We start from the raw sequence: 20,247 nt of genomic DNA, 5'->3' as shown, positions 1-20,247 counted from the left end.
TAGGGTGGGCTTCCAGGAAGAAGCAATGTTTAACCAAGACTGAAGGATGAGTAGCAATAATTAGGCTTTGATAGAGTATTTTAGGTCCTCAATATAGGCTTATTTTTATTATGATGTTACTTGAATATGTATAAGTATAATAATATGTATAAATGTAAATTCCTTTGGCTTTTGACACCAATATATCAGCAGTTCTTTAAAATTATAAAATATATGCAAACATGGGCTGGGGCTGGGGCTCAGTGGTAGAGCATTTGCCTAGCAAAGCTAGTGCAAGTCCCTAGCTTTGATCCTCAGCATCACATAAAAATAAAGGTATTGTGTGCAGCTACAACTAAAAATAAAAAAAATATTTAAAAATATATATATATGCAAACAGAAAACACTAGCATTCGTGTTGATTGCACAATTTGACAATACTGTAGTAGAAAATGCTCATGAGTGCTTTACCTGTGCCAGGCACCACTCCGAGGGGGTACACTTAACTGTCACAGCATCCCCAGGTGGGCTATTAAAAAAAAAAACTTATTTTCAGCTCTTGATTGAAATATTTTTGGTTTTTCTTTTGCTTCTCTGAACTTTAATAAGTCAGGGTACTTTCTGCAGTTTGACTCAGAACAGATGCTGAGTAGGGTCAGAACAGAGCCTAGTTCTTGTGGGGAAAGGAAAGACATTCACTGAGATTCTAGAATACCCATAGGTTGGACAATGGCCAGATCCAGAAAGGGTCTTTCTGGCCATGTTAGAATATTTGGATTTATTCTAAAGGAACCACTGAAAATGCCTATAGATTACAAATAGCAATGATCAGATCCCGTTGTTGGCAAAGAAACACAAATGCCTGTCACTTAGTAGAACATAAGAAATATCTAGACTGGCATAGATAAAATTCATAAGAAGCTTGGTTTTTAGATTTAGGCTGACAATCCAAGTAAAAATCATAAAAATCATCCTATTCTAAATTTAGGATATGTTTTTGTCTTACCCACTCAGTGAGCAAAACTAAACCAATCCTTCTTCCCTAGAAGATTTGTGAGATAAATGTTGTAAGATATTTAGAAAGATGGAAAAAAATAATAGAAATGCTGACTAATCACATTCATTCTTGGCTTCTAAGGAGTCACACACCTGATCTTAAGAAAGTACAACCTGATTGCATCTTTAACACTCAGACTGCTGATTATCCTTTGAAACAATAATCACAAGGGTAGTGATAATATTAACACGGATGGGAAAGGCTTACCACATGCCAGATGCTCTAGCACTTGGGGTGCATTATCCCAACGAGTCCTTCCAGTTGCTCTATGATTCAGATGCTGTAATTGTCTTTATTTTCCTGATGAGGGAATCATTATGTACTTGCCAAAAATCAAAGAGTTAACAAGTAGCAAAAGTGGGACTCAAACCCAAAGTTTATGACCCCAACACCTCAATTACAGTGTTCTCTTCCACACAGCCAAGAGGAAAGACTCTAGAAAAGAGAGGGTTAGGAAGGGGAAGCCATAAAAGAACCCATATTCTAATGGCAAAAATGCCTTTTTTTCACCTCTGATAGCTCTCGACAAGGACAGTCTTTCAGACCTCATTTATTCTGAAATAACTGGGTAGGAGATGCCAGCTAACAGCCAAATTAGAAATAGCTAAATACAAATGGGTTCCATTAATTTTATGACTTGTCAAATAAATGTAGCAATTTAACTGGAATTGGTCTCTTTCCTGTAACTCATCATGTTAACTTTAGGGTTCTTTGGCACCTTTTTTCTTGATGGGCCTTGATGTATACCTGATGGAATAGGAGTGATGCTTTTTATTTGACTAAGACAGCCAAGTCCTAATTTTCTTACTAAAGGTTTTATAATCCTTCCTTGATAAGCAGTCTTATTTCATGACAACAAAGAAGTAGTTTTATTTTGAAATGTATGGATAATTTCTGACAAGATTCTGAGATTCTAAATTCTGCTTTTCTCTTTTTTTTCCAATTATGACTTGATATTTAGTTTCACTATTTGAACCATAGTATCATATTCAAGTTCAAATGCCAATAGTACTTGAATCCACACAATTACATTTTCAAAACCTACACTGAGGTAGTGACTTTATTAACTGTAGAATAAAAAATGTGTACTGAGCCGAATTTGTGCTAGAAATTTTAAATTAGAGTAATTCTATATCTCTTTTGTTAGTAAATTGAAAACAATGGAATAATTAGCTAATGTAGGGTATAATGAATTACCCAAAGACAGGGTAAGGTGGCAAGGTTGATGACAAGTATTGGTAATGAACTTTATGGGATATATTATAGTGGGATATATTATAGTGTTGCTGCTGTTAAACTTGTCACTTTTTGTTTTTCTCAATTGGCTTCTTACAGACTTTGATGCTATTTTCTCTTTTGCTTGTGTTCTTTTATGTAAAGATATATTTTACAAAAATGTATATGTGACGCCTTGTGTGTGTGTGTTAATGTGTGTATTTCAAGAATGAGGTAGGTCCAAAGAAATCTTAAATCCAGTCCTTGATTTCAAGTATGTTCTTTCAGGAACTTGAAACTATCCTATTCATTTTCCTTTTCTAAAAGTCCAGAGATATTGAATCACAAATTTTTAACATTTTACTCCCCAAAACAAATAAAATGGCTAGGTAAAATTATAGTAGCTTAAAATTCCACTTAGGTGCTTTAAAACATTGTATACATTTTTTTTAAATAGTATGTGTCTATTAAATAAAGAGGGAACAATATAAATAACAGTATATAAGGAAAATCTTTTCCCCCATCCCCCAACTCCCTTTTCCTTTTCAGGAGCACCAAGGTCATCGCTGATGCAATTGCTTTTCAGATTTTTTTTTTTGGTAAATGATGAGAGAGGCAATTATAAGCAATTCTCCTCCACATGACACTGCCCGGAAGACTGGCAAATTGCATTTCTTGATGAATGCCAGCTATTATATACACTGAGCTGGAAATCTCCATATAGGGAAAGGAAAACTAACAGAGGGAAGATGGAACAAAAACACTAATAAATACAAGTTAGCATGGAAAGAGGGAGTGGTGGTTAATTGCTGACAGACTCACATTTTGCAGAACACTGAATACCATGAAATATCTGTGGATATGTATATACTTTCACACATTTGCACACCACATAATAACTTCTGGGATGGCAAATAAAATCTATGTAACCAAAGCTTAACAAATTCAAATCATACTATTTCTTTATGAAGCATGAAATCTGAAAAGGGCCACCTTGTTTCAGAGAAGAAACTTAGGTAATTAATGCTGCCATAGTCCCATAGTTGCTCATGTTATGTAGAGGGTTTTTAAAATCTGAAATGTATTATTTGATTAAAATGAGATGTTGTGGGAAATGGTCACCAACATGATAAATGCTATGAGCACACAGGAGCCACCTTGTGATTCTGTAATGAACTGTGATTCAGCATGTGGCTTTGGGTCCTTGTTCAAGGAGAGGTGGTAGGGAAGAGAAAGAAGAGGATTTAATTCCGAAATCAGAAAGTGCTGCCATCAGAAGGCTGCCTGTCCCTTAAAGAATCATCCCAAGGACTGTTATGGTGGGGGTCAATCTAATGAGTTATTTTCTAGACTCTTTCTGCTATTCTGTTGGGAAAAATATGATAGGCTTATAAAATATACCCAAAATAATGTTTGTCACTCCTAGCTGTGTTTTTGTGTAGTGGTGTGGGTTAATGTGTAACATTAAAAAAAAAAAGTCTTATTAGAAAGATAGAATTTAACTGGAAAAAGGTAAACATTAGATTTTATTCCTGTAGAAAATTTTATTTTCAATAATAAATTTATTATTAACTCTTAAAGTGCTCATCACCTCATGGGCCAATTATAAGTATTTGTTTTATCAAATCAAATAATAAAACAAGTGTTTTTCAACATTGAGAGTGTATCTTGCTCAGCACTGTTATCGCAAGCTCTTAGCATAGTATCTGATGCTTAGAAAGTGTCCTGCAGATGCATGAGTGAATGAGTGAATGAGACTTAAGCCACTAAGCTGAACAAAACAGGAAGGAAATTAATTTTTAAAAGTATTTGTTTATGTGAAACAGATTTTCTTAAAAATATATATTTCTATGATTAGAGGCTTTTAATTCTTATTCAGATCCAGGATTTTATTATTTTAAGGTAGAAAATGATTGCATCGGGCTGGGGTTGTGGCTCAGCGGTAGAGCACTTGCCTAGCATGTGCGAGGCCCTGGGTTGGATCCTCAGCACCACATAAAAAACAAACAAAATAAAGGTATTGTGTACAACTAAAAAATAAATATTAAAAAAAGAAAATGATTGCATCATTATTTATTGAATCAAAGAATTACAAAATTATTTCAGCCAAGAGCTCCTGTGTCAGAGAACTTCTAGAAGGGTGATATGCGTGTATCTTGAGATCTGTTGTCATGAGCTGCTCTGTTGTTGTTCTTTTTCCCTCCTCAGGTGTGGAATCCATAGCATGTTCCCCTTACATTTAGCCGCCCTAAATGCTCACTCTGACTGCTGCAGAAAGTTGTTATCATCCGGTAAGTAAATCCATTGCCAGAGATGAGGCTTAGTGTGTCCCGTACATGAATCGCGTGGCATCAGGTGTCTGGACTGAGTGAGTGGCTACCTGTGCTTCATGTAAACACCTGACTTGGCAGGATGAGGTGGTTCTAACTGCATGTGACAGCTCCCAGATATGCTTGGAGTTGAACCTGTTTAATGTCAATATTCCTGCCCCCAATTGAAAGTCTCATCTGATTTTCAAGTTAATGCTTGAAATCTAAAACGAGAAAGAGGCAGGCATGGCCAGGAAATTTAAGTTATAGGAAAAGAAAACATCTTTGAGACTTAAAATGGTAGCTTAACATTCAATATTTTCAGCAAAGGAAAATGGTCAAATCCCCTACATTTTAGTGGGATAAAATATCATGTTACCTCCCTCCTTGATGGGCGGTATAAAATCGCTAAGGCCAATTTCCCTCCACCCACATCTCATTTTTATTTATTTATTTTTTATCATGAGACTGTTTGGAATCAAGAAATTATTTCTACTGTGGAGCTTTGCAAATTATGCTTTTCACCACTTTTACCAATCTCCATATGTTAAGAAGTTCTTTGGCTTTCAAAAATGGTAGAGGTCTCCAAGGCGAAGATTGTTCATTAATTCATGCATCAGATATTCCAAAGGCAATTTTCCCCTTTAAGTAGTTTACCTATAGTTGATTTTGCTTTCTCTGCTTCTGGCATGTTTAAAAATAATCTCTGCATGAAAGCCTGTTTCCCAAATCTTAAACCAACAGAAAGGTTGGAATACACTTAAGAAAATATCTATTCCTACATGTTAGGATTACTCCTTTGCCTTCCATGTTTTCTCCATGTGTTCTGTCTGCCTGTCTATTGCCCTACTTATCTCAAATTGGTTTCATAAATTTCTATCCTGGGATTGAAAAATGGGGCTATGGTTCACCCAGGGCTGATGTGAAAATAAATCCTTCTTGACTTCACGGTTCTTCCTATAAAATTGCCAAGCTTGAGCAGTTACCATTCGTTTCCATGACAACCTCTTTCTGACTACAATTGCTTGCTTTCTGGTTTTCCTACTAACTGATTTTTCTGTCTCTGCAATGTTTCTTGTGGTTTAACTAGGACAAAAGTATAGCATAGTATCCTTGTTTAGTAATGAGCACGTGCTGTCTGCAGGCTTTGAAATAGACACCCCAGATAAATTTGGAAGAACGTGCCTTCATGCTGCTGCTGCAGGAGGGTAAGTACTTAGCAATTTTTGTTATTCCATGACTTAATTGCATAATACATCTTAATTGACTCAAGTTGTCTGTGAACCAGAAGCAATTTCCGTAGTAAATTGGGTAAGAATCATTTCTACCAAATACCAAATATCACTAGTTGCTTTTCCAGATTACCTACTTACATTTTGTTCTTCCAAAGAAATATTGTTAGCCTATCTCATATAGCAAAGAAGGGCTTTTGTTGTTTTCTTCTTTCTGGATCTCTTTTCTGCTTCCTCCCCGCACTTTCTCTAACTGTAGATATTCAGGCTATAGAATATTTATCTACTTGAGTCCCCTCCACCAAAATAAATTAATTTGAAATTTGTTCCTAAATTTTTTGTTGTTGTTGTTGGTAGGTGGGTAGTGATTAAGAGAAAGTAAGATTGAATTAATTTATGCTCCTTTATAGGCATTTTTGTCCTTACTTCAAATCAGATTTTTAAGTCTTTATGATGACTAAATCAATACAAAGTTGAAGAGAAAGAAAGAGCGTTGGGTATATAGCTCCATTGGTAGAGTACTTGCCTTGCATGCACAAGGCCCTGGGTTCAATCCCCATCACCACAAAAAAAAAAGGCGGGGGGAGCAAGAAATGATTTAATCTTTGCTTTTTTTTCCCCCTGAGCTGTAAAGAGAATTTTCCATTAGCTACTCTCATTTTCATATCAGTGATTAGATTAACGCTCTGATTAAAAACATTGTTGATGTATGGCCACACATTGTCCAAACATGGTACCTCTTAGATGGCCTTGTGAGGATGAGGTGTTGGTTCTTCATCAGTTTCCTGGTCCTTAAGGAACAGCAGTGCTTCTCCATTTGTGTTACCTATTTATCAGAGGTGACTTAACTGTGTAGCTTTAGGGCCCTGATTTACATGGGTAAAAAGGCGCCTTCCTCACCCCACCCCGAAAACCAAATGAGCTTCATGAGCCATACACCTTGTATCTGCCTCTGTTTTTGATCCTTTGCCATTTTTCATTAAGTGCTTTATATCAACTGGCACGCTACACCAACACTTACTTATCATAAGAAATTCTTCTAGTTTATGACTGAAACAGCTTCTTCTCTGAGGAAAATGGCTATAAAGGTTGGAGGTGGAGTGGGGAGAGCCCTCCTTAGGCTTATCATTAAGGAGATCATTTTTCTTCTTTCAGATATAATAAAACAATAAATCCAGACCACTTCTTAGCACCCCAGTTTAGAACAATTATGATTATCTCTTTCTATGCCTGCATTTAAAAATATATCAGACCTGTCTAGAAAGTGGTAACATACCATTCTGAATTCATGTCTGAAATCCCTATTAGAATTAAAATTTAGCTTCTGCTCTTCAATAGAAAAATCCACTTCAATGGGTCCTTTTCTCTCTATTAAATATGATTTATTGCTTCTGTGAATGCCAGAGAAGTTTTGGAAGACGATTATGCTTCATTACATCACTTTCAGCCTTGGTTCTACACATTTGTTTACCCGGATTACAAAGACAGGGAAATGCAACTGTTCTATTTTTTCATTAAAGATTATCTAGTTGAAAGTGGTTATCATGGGGGATTCATTTTGCTGTAATAAAAGGTAATGTTCAGCCATTCCAACTCATTGTTTAAAGGTGACATGAAGTTATTATAGGTTGAAGTGATTGTTTCATGGTCTCTTGATGGTTTTGAAAAAGAATTTTAGGATAAATGATAAAACCATCACTGGAGGGTTTAATCATGATTACATGATTCATTAAAAGAATCATTAAATTCCTTAGTGATGGAATTGAAAATGTTCTACCAAGCTCTTTAAATTTATTGATTTAGTAGCTTTGAAAAAGGAACTTTAGATCGTTACAATATAGAATTACTATTACATGTTCCTCTTATTTCTTGGTAGCAGAATTTAAACCTGGTGCTACCATCTTATCTTATGCTGCACCCTGCAGAAAATAGCTCTTTCTGAAGATAACCTAGTAACTAACTTTTACCATGTTAATGATGTTTTCCCTGTCTTTCTAGTAATGTGGAGTGCATAAAACTCTTGCAGAGCAGTGGAGCAGATTTCCATAAAAAGGACAAGAGTGGGAGGTATGTACTCAGGGCACTCTGCCTCAAGTGCCCCCATAAAAGGACTGGGGATCATTGAAAAATTGAGAAATCCTGTGGCATTGAAATGTCAACAAGAAGCTGGCTGGGGGCATTTCATCTGCAGAAGGAAATCCCATGTTGGAGGGAAATGCCAGCAAACCAAACATAAGATGTAAGGAAAGCAACTCCTCTCTCAGCTTCAGCTTAGAAGGGCCAGTTTTCTTCTTTTATTAAAAAGAAAAAAATCTCCTACATGGATATAATTTAGAAAATTCTATTTGTAGCAGAGTAAAACACTTTAGCCTTCTGAACTCAGAATCCGGTCATAAGGTCTAGAGCATTTTTAAGTATGTATTGGACATTTCATCTTGGGATAAATTTTTAGACATATTTACAAAATCAGACATATATACCCTACCAGTGGGTCACAGAAGTTTTCCTACCTCTGTGGTCCTTTATATAGCTAAACTGTGCTATGATGCTACCTGGTACATGAATCCTTTTTTTTTTTATACACACACATCACATGCATGTGTGTGCACACCCATGCACACATACACAAGTCATGCATCACATAATGACATTCAGTCAATAGCAGACCACATACATGATGGTGGTCTCATATAGCCTGGGTGTGTAGTAGTCAGATCATCAAGGTTTATGTTCACACAATGACAAAATCACCCAGTGATATTTTTCAGAACACGCCTGGTCATGGAGCAACACTTGACAGTATATATATATTTTCCCCTAACATCTCTCTACTCCTCTTCTCCACTGGCATCCTAGCTTTTGGGGGTTGCCTCAAATTTCTTCTTGGACCAACCTACCTAAGACAGCTCCTACTCATCCTTCCAGATTCATGTCAAGTGACACCTTCTTGCAACTCCAATGGGAGTGGCTTTTTGTCTACTCCACTAACACTCCACAGACTCCACAGCTGCAGCTCACATCACATTGTACTGGGAGACTCACTTCCCTTGTCTTTCTCTCCACTTGACTGTGAGTCCTGAGGGCAAGGACTGGATGTCATTTTCTCTTTATCTTTGGGCCTTGTCATATGGTTGATGCCTAATAATTTTCAGTATGGCTTATTAAAACAAAAACAACTTAATATATATAATTTATAATTTCCTTCTTTTGGACCAAAGAAGAAAAAATCAACTGAAAAAAGAGCCCTTAGTTGGGCCAGGGTTGTGGCTCAGTGGTAGAGCGCTTGCCTAGCACATGTGAGGCACTGGGTTCGATCCTCAGCACCACATAAAAATAAAGATATTATGTCCATTTACAACTAAAAAAAAAAAAAAATTAAAAAAAGAGGCCACAAGTTGACCATAAATATAAAATAGTTTTTCTTTAAAATTGATTAATAATTCTTGAACTAAAGTTATTTCTTGTATTCTGTTTGATTCTTATTCCCTGGATATCAGTTAGTCATATCAAAAAAACTGTCACATAATTGAGAACTAAAAATAAGTAATATAAAATATATTTCTGCAGTCTTGCCTGGTCAAGGTGCTTATATTTCCTGATTGGTATTCATTTGTTTTCTCATGATAACTCCATGAGGTGTATGGAAAGGCTTACTGTCTTCTTTTTTATCATATGAGAAAGCTGTACCCAGAGATACTAAATAAGTTGTATATGTACACAGAATTTTAGACCTAGAAAAGATCTTAGGGGACAGCTGCTCAAAGGTCCTTACTGAAGTAAGGTTGAGGAAGCCCAGAGCCAGACAGCAGATTTGGTCCTGTTTGCAAATCTGCCCATGAACCTACATCCTTACTCACCAGGAGCTGATGTTCAGAGAAGATGAGACAAAATACCAGTAGCTAAAAACCAAGGCAAGAGTCGGGTGGCACACGGTGGCACACACCTGTCATCCCAAAGGATGTCGAGTTCAGAGTCAGCCTCAGCAAGAGCAAAGCACTAAGCAACCTAGTGAGACCCTGTCTCTAAATAAAATAAAAAATAGGGCTGGGGATGTGGCTCAGTGGCCAAGTGCCCCTGAGTTCAATCCTTGGTACACTCCCCCGCCCCTCCCCCCCAATCAAGACAATATGTGATGAGAGCTCAAGAGACTCTGACAGTAGCTAAGCAATCACAAACTAAAGAAAGACCACTAACATCTGGAACATGCAGGATAAGTGGGATTTTGATGGGTAGACAAGGTTCAGGAAGGTGCCCTCCCACGAAGAAACCAAGATGGACAGGGGTGGAGGGAAGTATAGACATGATCTGGAAAACCTGAGATCATTCAGTTTGGATATACCAATGGGTATATCTAGGGGAGGGAGATACTCTATAAGAGAAATTGAGACCAACTTGAAAAGGTCTCAATTCCAGGTTGAGGAAGCAAGCTCTTGTCAGTGGGAAGGCTTGAGGGTTTTAAAACAGAATTGTTGTATGTAGGAATTGTACATTAGAAAATCCAGTTCTTTGTTCATACCAACTAGAAATTAGGTGTGGGCTTAATTAAAGCTCAAAATGGTCTTAATGGGAATGGTCTTAATGGGTCTTAATGAGATGATCTTGCAGTGGTCCCCAAAAAAGAAATAGGGTAGACCTGAACCAGGGGAGGCTATAGGAATATAAAGAAAGAATGGACCCAACATGACTGACCTTGTCTTAAGCCACCAGTCTTTGGAGCCTCTATTTCAATTTATACAGTCATAGGAAGGCATATCCTTTAGCCTCTACACTGAGAGCCAAAGAGCTTTCCACACCAATAGGAATATTGCCACCAGTGCCTGTGTTGATGATGGGTCTGTTTTCCAGGCTGAATGAAGTAATAAATCCCTGTTTGTTTTACAGGACCCCTTTGCACTATGCAGCTGCAAATTGTCATTTCCACTGTATTGAGACGTTAGTGACCACAGGCGCCAATGTTAATGAAACAGATGACTGGGGCCGGACCGCTCTGCACTATGCTGCTGCATCAGACATGGATAGAAAGTAAAAACAGCCTTGCTCATGCTTCCTCTGGGGGTGGGACTAGGGATGGAGAGGCTCTGCTAAGTCTTCTTCATATTGCCTCCTGGAAATTGCAAATAAAGACTTTCATTCAGACTCAAAGGAGTTAGAATAGCTTCATCACTAACCCAGATTTTCCCACTCTCTGTCTCTGTGTTTGATTATTACATGTCACTGAACAATTTCCTCTCTTCTCTGTTCTTTGGGTAGAATGCCAAGTAGAGCTGTCAAGCCCAGGTTTTCAGTCCATTCGAAGTCTTATAATTTATTTGACATATATTGTCGTTTTCCTCGTGACCACTTAAATGCTTCATTTTCCACAAATTTACATTTGCTAATACATGTGTCATATGAAAAAAAAGTTTCACCTATGCATCATTCTCATAGCCTTCAAATACAGCCTCAGTATAATTAAAATAAGCACTTTTGTTCCAAGTCTGGGCATGAACTCCTTTTTAGCAGCTAGTAGAGATGAAATTGGTTGCCCTGGATGTGTTTGGATTCTAGGTGGCTAGGAATAGAAGTCAGACATCAGTGACTCAGTTCAAGGAGGAAAGAAGGGGATGGCCCCACAGTTTATGAAACTGTCCTCAAAGACTTAAGGTCGGGGGCTGGGAACGTGGCTCAAGTGGTAGCGCGCCCGCCTGGCATGCACGAGACACTGGGTTCGATCCTCAACACTATATAAAAATAAAATATTGTATCCACCTAAAACTAAAAAGATAAATATTTTTTTTAAAAAAAGACTTAAAATCAGGCCTCCTTTATAAGAATGCTTTTTGATGACTCTGTGTGGAGAACTATTAGCTTATTTGCTGTCCTGTTCTGCACAATTAACTCTGGGTCGGTACTAACCACTGCTTTTGTAGAGCAATGAGTTTTAAACATTTTATTTAATTTACTTTTTTGGTGCTGGAGTTTGAACCTGGGACCTCACACATGCTAAGCATGTACTTTACCACTGAGCTACTCTCCCAGCCCCTTTAAACATTTTGAATGGTGACTCACAATAAGAAATACATCTTACGTGGTGAACTAATGCAAGCATTCACATATGTATGTGCATATAAAACAGAAATAAAAATTTATAGAACCATATTTACATTTATTATTTGTGATGCATTCTGATATTTTCTATTCCATTTCATAATTAAGAATTGCTGAGAGCAACCCACTAAATTTATTTCAGTATTTAGTAATGGGTTATGATCATTAGTTTGAAAAACATACAAGCATAAGAATGCTATTCATTTTTATATTTATTTAATATAAGTATTATATAAATGTTATTTATTATATAATGATTTATATTATGATTATATTTATTATATAATGATGATAAGGTCAGATATGTCCCTCAGGATCCCATAGCTATGCAGGTTATTAATTCAACAAACATTTATTGAGTAACTGCTGTATGCAAGGCTCCATGCTATTTGCTTAGAACAAAGTAAGAAAGCTGGAGGAGATGGGACATTGGTGTTTTCCATCTGTTAAGGGCTGGAAAAGGAATAATAATCATTCTGACAGATGAAGGGCAATTGCGACTGTACTCCTGGATAAGTGAGATGCTGATCTGGCTAGGAGGTGGCAAGGAGTGTGGTAGGAGTTAGACAGGTTTGAGCTAAACTGCTTCCTTTTTTTTCTTGGGGAGTTTTAAGGTGTTTACTGAAAGGTGGGCAACTCAGTTGTCCTAATCTCTCACACCTGGGTAGAAGTTCTAGAAAAGGCATGTGCTCAAGTGCATTTCTTGGGAAAAAATAGATTAGCTGAATGGCCTTGGAGAGAGCTGTATATATCATCAGTGAAAATCGGTGATGCTTATTTTGGGGGGTTGGGGTCAAAATCACTGAGATATAATTGTACTAAAATTAATTGCAATTTTTTTTCTATCCCTTATGCTGAGAAGTAAGACTGTCTTGGGAAATGCCCATGAAAATTCAGAAGAACTTGAAAGAGCCAGGGAGCTGAAGGAGAAGGAAGCCGCACTGTAAGTTTCTTCTGAGCTGAAGAACAAGATGCCGCCTCTCCTGCTTTGCCTGCTTCTCTGGGTTGCCACACTGCTTGCCTTTCTATGTTAGCGTTCTATTTAGAATCGTGAGGAAGGAATGCAGGCGTGCCTTTTATGAAGAAGAAACTGTTCTTATTATACATCCTTCACTGGTGCTATTTTCACACAGGGAACTTCCTAAAAGTGTAACCTTTGCCCTGTCTGTCACTATGATTGGTCAGCAGCTTTAGATCTAAATATCATTTCTGACTCTGCCATGTCTCATATGCCTCAGGGACATAGTAAGGCCCCCTTCACAGCCGTAGGCCTTAGGTTCTGCGTTTATGACCTGGGGATAACCTGCATTGGGTTCTCTAAAGGTCTTCTGGTGGTGTGGAGTGTACCAGTCTTCCCCTCACTCCTTCCTTCTTTCTGGCACATTGACTTAAAAACAGCTTCCTGTTCCATGTAAACAGCTTCCCCTGACCCACCTCATCCTACCTACCCCACTCTGGCTTCTGACAGAGACTTAGCTGTTGCTGTGACAGCAGTTGGATCACCTGTCATCTCCACAGAGCGTTGATATATAGGAACTCCAGTGCTTCATCCTCTAAGATTTTAGTCACAAGAATTGCCTGGCACATAGTTGGTGTACAGAAACTGTTTAATAAATGAACAAACAAATGAGCAGGTGCCCACACTTTGTGCCACACCCCCAGGGGACCCAATGGATCCAGTTTTCTCTGAGTCTGCAGGCTCATGGTCCCTAACTCATTTATTCTCTGCTCCAATTGCCAAAGAAAGCAGTTTCTTTGTGACTTGAATGCTTGTGTCTACCCTGTGATTTTCCATTTCCCACTGGGTTCCGCCCTTTCACCCCCCACCCCCACCCCATATTCAGAGCATCATGGAAGGGTATAGGTAGTGAGTGTGGCTCTGGTGCAGGTTACAGAACATAGCTTTTGACCATTTCTGGGGATAGGAGACACAGCTGTGAGTACAGCAGAATGACCAGGTTTTGCTCTGATACTCTAAAAATGTAAATAATAACATTAAAAGTTATAAAATTGTAAGTCACCTCAGCAAATGCTCCCTTCTCCAGCAAACCGAAAGTTTGCCCTGGGCCAGTCTAGCCCTCTGACAGTGGAAGGGGAGGGAAGCTAGAGAGGTAGTTAAAGGACAGTGAACCAGCAGACCTGAGAGCTTCTGTGTGCAAAGGGAGGCTGTTCCCCTTGGCCAAATATAGCCCCAATCTACAGTGTTGCTGTCACTTATATATCTTAAGTGTCAAAATTACTAGTCAGGGGCCTGGGAGGAACAAATATAAGCATCTCCAGTTAAAACATAGAATTCATTTTTTTTTCCTTTGGAAACTATATGGAGAATATACAAATTCTATAGCACTATTGTTATTGTAGCTATATCCTGGATTAAATGATTCTTTGGTAGCAATTTCAAATGTTTTCCAGATTACAAATACAACCAATCACTGATTTCTAGAATATAGTCTATTGAAAAGTTGGAATTTGTGTATTCTCTAGGATGTTATTGCTATTGAATGATTTTATTTAAAGATCCAAATTTGGTTTACAATGAGTCATACCTGAGATCCTATCCATGGGCATAATTACCAAAATCCAAAGAACTTCCTTATAAGGTATAAATGACCCAAGACAGCATGATAGTAGGACTCTAATAATAAAGTTTGATTTAGCATGGAAAAATGTGACAGATAGCATTTTGTTTAAAAAAGTATTTTCTATCAATTTTTCTAAAAAATTGTAAGAACCTGTTTAATTAAAACTTCTGTATATGATTCGTTTACTCCTTTTGCCTTATACCAAGAGATAGGTAAACGTCATGTAAAATTTTGAGTCAACTGAAGAAATTTTCCATTGAAAAGTCTTTTTTAAGGTATAAGCTTATGTTTAAAATTTTAAAAGCTTGATGTAAGTGTAAAATTGAATCAGTGTGGCCTCATAAGAATGTGTGTCCCATTGTTGTAGATATAATACTGAAATTATGGAGTGTCACTCTCTGGCTAGTTATTCCCTCTGTGCCATCAAGATCAGACCATTTGCAATTAGCCCTGAACAGAATGCTTTATGTCCCTGAGTATTTTTGTCTGGTGTTGCAGGCTCTTCAATAAAAGTACAACCAAGCTCCTTCCTCTAGCCTATTTCAAAGATTGTGACTTTTTCAGGAAAATTACAACTGTATCAAAAAAGCCTTTCAATATTATTTTGTTCCAGTCTATATTCCTAATGGTATAATTTAAGCTTCTTTCTTCATATGTAGTTACTGAATTAGTCATTTATATATTTTAAAAGCTTATCCACTCCTTTAATCTTTTTATTATTCAGACTATCCTTGGGTTGTTTTTCTTACTCTATTTTAAACTTTTGTTTTCTTGTCTTTTGATCTTAGTTTCCAATAGCAATGTTACAAATAATCCCCTCTCTGTTGGGTTTGCTGAGTTGCAAAGGCCTGACCACTTCTTTGTATTTGAGACTTCATCTTTTGAACACAGAGATCTAAGTCTTATTATTTGGAGATCTTGACAAAAGACATTCTATACCTGAAGATGAGAAGAATAAAAAAAATAAATTACCCTTTTGCTTCTAAAGCTTTTCCTGAATTCTAGAATGGCTATTTTAAGTGGAAATAAAGATAGCTATGGAAAATGTGTGTGTATATGCACACACACACACATACACACACACATACACTCACTCATTCACTCACACTACCTTCCAGCGCAGAAAGGTTTATTGCAACACAGTTCTTAAAGAAACACTTAAATTTATAAAGTGCTTTGTGGAACATGAAAAACAGGGGGGATTCTCAGTAATTATCTTGTTTGGTCCAGAGATGTTTTCTAAAATAATCCCTCATATTTATACTTACAGATGTCTAGAGTTTCTGCTTCAAAATGATGCAAATCCATCTATCCGGGACAAGGAAGGCTACAATAGTATACATTATGCTGCTGCCTATGGCCACAGACAATGTCTGGAATTGGTGAGTTGTTTTGTCTTATTTTGCTTTTCTAACACAATTCTGATTTCAAACTCTCAGTAAATGCTTTCATTGACTCAATAAGTCACTATTAGAAATCACCTTGAGGATATTCTCTGATAAATTTTTAAAAAGTTACACTTTACTATCTGTGGCTTTCTTTGTTCCTTTTCTGTCCTTTTTAATCTCACAGCTGACCGACAATTGACTCTTCTGTATTAATTAGGGGTAAGGAATGTGTATGGGCATAGTTGTATTTTAATTAATTAGGATATATCAAATAAGTTTAATACATATTTCTGGAGTAGAACTAGCACTCCAATATTTGATGACAATATTGTAAGATGACTTATATAACCTTAGACACGTAGGTTTGTCATGCTCAGTCTCATATTTGTAGTTTAGGGAAGGAAATTGTCAAGGACACAACAGCAGAATTTACTGGAATTTCTAATCCATATACCTGTAGTGACCAAGACTCAGATATTTGGAATCTGAAGCTCCTCTGTTGGTTTAGGTCATGAGACCCAAACTCAAATGTTCACAGGGACTGGAAATGTGAAGTAGAGGGATAAGGTGATCTCATGTATAAAATGATAGGGAGTAAGGAGGACTACAGCAAATAGAGCATGTGTTCTGTCCAAAAGGAGAAACAGCCAGTCAGGTCCAGCTGCTTAAGACCAGGTCTCCACAGTTTCAAGAGAAGCTAGAAATCTAATATTTTTATATGAGATTTTCTGTTTTGAAAACACTGGATGAACCAGGAAAAAATATAATAAAAATAGGAACAAGTGGGTTTGTGGCTGCATCCCACCTACAGGCCACCAATTGCCGTCTCCTGAGCACCACTCTTTGTTTGGCTTCACCAGATTTCACAGGTGTCCCGGACTCACCTTTCCTGATTGCCCTCCAAAGTGTTCCCTTGCCCCCTTTCTAAAGAATCCCTACTTTTCCACGGCATTCAGAGCTGTGTTTGGGAAACACGTGGACTTCATCAGCTGCACAGTCTATTGAGAAAGGCTGAGGTAGAAAGACCACAGGCCGTGGCATTAGCACCTACGTGGAATGACTGGAGGATGCCCTGGCTCTGTGCTTTACCATCTTAGTTGGTTCTTCTTAGGATCAGTGTTACTACATTTCTTTTAACTATGAACATGGAAAAATTCTCATAAAATTCTCCCAGTTTGGAAACAGAAAAGGTGATACTTCAGTGTTGTTTTTACCTTCATCATTCTTTTTAATTTGTTCTAATTAGTTTTATATGACAGTAGAATGCATTTTGACACATCGTACATAAATGGAGTATAGCTTTTCATTCTTCTGGTTGTACATGGTGTGGAATTATACCAGTCATGTAATCATATATGCACGTAGGGTGATAATGTCCCATTCATTCTACTGTCCTTCTACCACCAACCCTTTCTCCTCTCTTCATTCCCCTTTGTCTAATCCAAAGTACCTCTATTCTTCTCTAACCCTCCCTCCCTTATTGTGTATCTGAATATCAGAGAAAACATTCTGCCTTTGGTTCTTTGGTATTGGCTTATTTCATTAGCATGACATCCTCCAGCCCCATTCATTTACCAGCAAATGCCATAATTTAATTCTTCTTTAAGACTGAGTAATATTCTATTATGTATATATACCGAATTTTTCTTCATCTGTTGAAGGGCACCTAAGTTGGTTCTATGGTTTAGCTATCGTGAATTGAGTTGCTGTAAACATTAATGTGGCTGTGTCACTGTAATATGCTGATTTTATAGTCCTTTGGGTATAAACTGAGGAATAGGATAACTGGGTCAAAAAGAGTTCTAAATTGTCTTTTCTGAGGTTCTTGTGAATGCTAAAGATTTCTTTGTTTGACCTTAGGGTAGATGGCACTTTTAAATGTTTATTTAAAAAAATTTTTTTTTGTTCTCCTAGTTATTTTTTCTTATGTTTTTTTAACTTAAAATTTTGTTATACATGACAGCAGAATGCATTACAATTCATATTACACACATAGAGCACAATTTTTCATATCTCTGGTTGTACACAAAGTAGAGTCACACCATTCATGTCTTCATATATGTACTTAGGGTAATGATGTCCATCTCATCCCATAGTCTTTTGTACCCCCATGGCCTCTCCCTACCTCTCCCTCCCCTTTGCCCTATCTAGAGTTCATCTAAGACCAGGTGGGAATGCATAGGATGTATCAAATAAGTATAATACATATTTCTAGAGTAGAACTAGCATTCTAATCCTCCCATATTCCCCCCTCACCCCACTCCCCAACCACATTATAAATCAGCCTCCTTAAATCAGAGAAAACATTCGGTATTTGGTTTTTTGGGATTGGCTAACTTCACTTAGCATTATATTCTCCAAATCCATCCATTTACCTGCAAATGCCATGATTTTATTCTCTGTTCTTCTAGTTCTTATTCCATCATAGTTCCTCTTTAGTTACTGTGGCTTCATCAAGTCACCCCAATAGTTAGTGACTTAAAATAGCAATAGTCATGTGTTATCTCTCACTGCTGGGGCCAGGACTTTGAGATGACTTAGCTGAGTAGTTTTAGTTAAAGGTGTCTAGAAGATTACAGCCCACAGTGGCTAGGGTGGCACAGTCTCAGAGGCTTCTTCACTTAAGTTATTCACCTGGTCTGGGAAATTCAAACAGCTGACATTCCTTGGGCTGTGCTTTCTCCATCTGTCTCCCCCCTCCCTGCCCCATCTAGAATAGTTTTTTACTCTAGAACAGTAGTTCTAAAGTAGCTGGATATCTTACATGGTGGCTCAGAATCTAAAGGTATCTGCCCAGGGTCAGAGGAGGGAGGAATGCTGTCTATGATCTATCTATGAAAGTCACCCAAGGTCCCTTCTGCTGCATCCATCCATGAAGCAGACATAAAATACAGAGAGGTAAAGGAGACTCCACCTTTTAAAGGGAGGAGTGTCAACCTGTGGGGATATTTAGCATCTATTTCTCACAGGAAGATGTTGGAAGCCTCCTATAACATTGATTTTAATGTAGAATCCCAACTGGCCAAAGAGCAGTACCTCATCTTACAGATGAGCAAAAATAAGTCACAAAGGCATTAACTGATTTTCCCAGAGTCATAGCTCTAGTCAGTGGAAGAACAACACCAGGAATCGGGATCTCTGAGATTTGGATTTCACAGGAAGTGTTTATTCACCATACCATGCTGTTTTCCATTACAGGATAAAGCCCCAACACCACCCAGGGCTTTTAAACACAGAGCAAACACTTGGCAGGATCTGGTTAAGATATAAGGCAATATCACTCTTCTGCCTCCCAACACCATGGAAGTGGAAGTTGATGTGGACCTATAAGCAAACATGCGTTTGTGTTTAGGTCTCCTATAAGAAAGGCTCCTCACACCATGTGTGGTGGGGAGATGGTAATCAGTGGCAGACTGAAGGCTTACTACTGTAATTACCCATTATGAGCCTGCCTTCCAAAATCTACTTAAAACACAGCTGACTTTAATTGGTTTTCTCTATGAAAACCATATGCCATAATTGGCATATGAACTTTATTACAAAGTTTGTTATTATACTCTTAATAATGTGTGCTATTTTATAGAACTGTAATGAGTGGTCTTTAATCCCACAGTATGCTAACGCTAAGAATAGTTATTTTATAACACCTTCTTCATATTGCACGTATTGTTTCCATTTTTTCAGAAAAAAAATTCATTATTTCTTTTATCTGACAAAAATGTTTTCTGTCCACAAAAAGGCTTCCCAGGTTCTGTCTGATTTAACCCTTTGCTTTGATCAACACTTGCCCTGCATAATTTACAAAGACTTGGTTATTTATGACACAAAATATTCAGAAATAGGTAGGGGAGGTATTAATTGATCTTAATTTGCCCTGTTGGTTGAACGGGACTGGATTATCAATATAAAGTGATAAAGGTGTCACCCTTGTTTGCTTTTAGGAAAGAACTTCTGTGGTTCATTTATAACACAAAATGGGATGGAAATTTTCCTGAATGATTATAGTTGGGTGGAAAGTTTTATGTATCACCATTTTGGAATGCATCCTAAAATTCCTCTTGGGTGCAGTTTGAACTAAGCAAAGTTCCTGAGGGCTGTAAACATTCTTATCCCACCCCCTCTCCATCAAAACAAAACTCAAAACAGTCTGGGTGCTCCCTCCCCTGGGACTGGAATCACAAAGCCATTTCTTTGCAGGTGTCTTATGCTCTCTGCTAGATCACCCAACTGAATGGATTTGGGGAGTAAATGGGACAGGATGAAGGTTCTAGAAGGAGGGTCGAGGGAATAGGACCTGTCCTTGATCTGTCCTTGTTACAGGTATTGAATGAAGAAGTGGGTCTGGGGAGTGTGCTTTTCTATTGTATATTCCTTTTTTCCTGTAGGAACCCAGTTCCT

General features: G+C 37.7%; 1 protein-coding gene across 4 annotated transcripts in view; it reads left to right on the top strand.

The window, feature by feature from the left end:
* Nucleotides 1-20,247, top strand: part of Ankrd44 (ankyrin repeat domain 44) — a 294,161-nt gene that overhangs the window by 200,456 nt on the left and 73,458 nt on the right. For 2 of the 4 annotated variants that reach the window (XM_058580347.1, XM_058580345.1), the window contains exons 11-16: nucleotides 4,460-4,542; nucleotides 5,651-5,768; nucleotides 7,791-7,859; nucleotides 10,674-10,814; nucleotides 12,742-12,822; nucleotides 15,732-15,843. In XM_058580347.1, the coding sequence (XP_058436330.1) occupies nucleotides 4,460-4,542; nucleotides 5,651-5,768; nucleotides 7,791-7,859; nucleotides 10,674-10,814; nucleotides 12,742-12,822; nucleotides 15,732-15,843 (604 nt within the window). The remainder of the gene's footprint in view (nucleotides 1-4,459; nucleotides 4,543-5,650; nucleotides 5,769-7,790; nucleotides 7,860-10,673; nucleotides 10,815-12,741; nucleotides 12,823-15,731; nucleotides 15,844-20,247) is intronic. The other 2 variants (XM_046447299.2, XM_046447298.2) reach the window with 1 other exon arrangement.

This window comes from Marmota monax, unplaced genomic scaffold (genome assembly GCF_021218885.2).
Source record: "Marmota monax isolate L192 unplaced genomic scaffold, Marmota_monax_Labrador192_F-V1.1 WCK01_AAM20220418_F8-fsc00007, whole genome shotgun sequence".
Classification (NCBI taxonomy): Eukaryota; Metazoa; Chordata; class Mammalia; order Rodentia; family Sciuridae; genus Marmota; species Marmota monax.
This window is presented reverse-complemented; position numbering and strand designations above follow the sequence as displayed.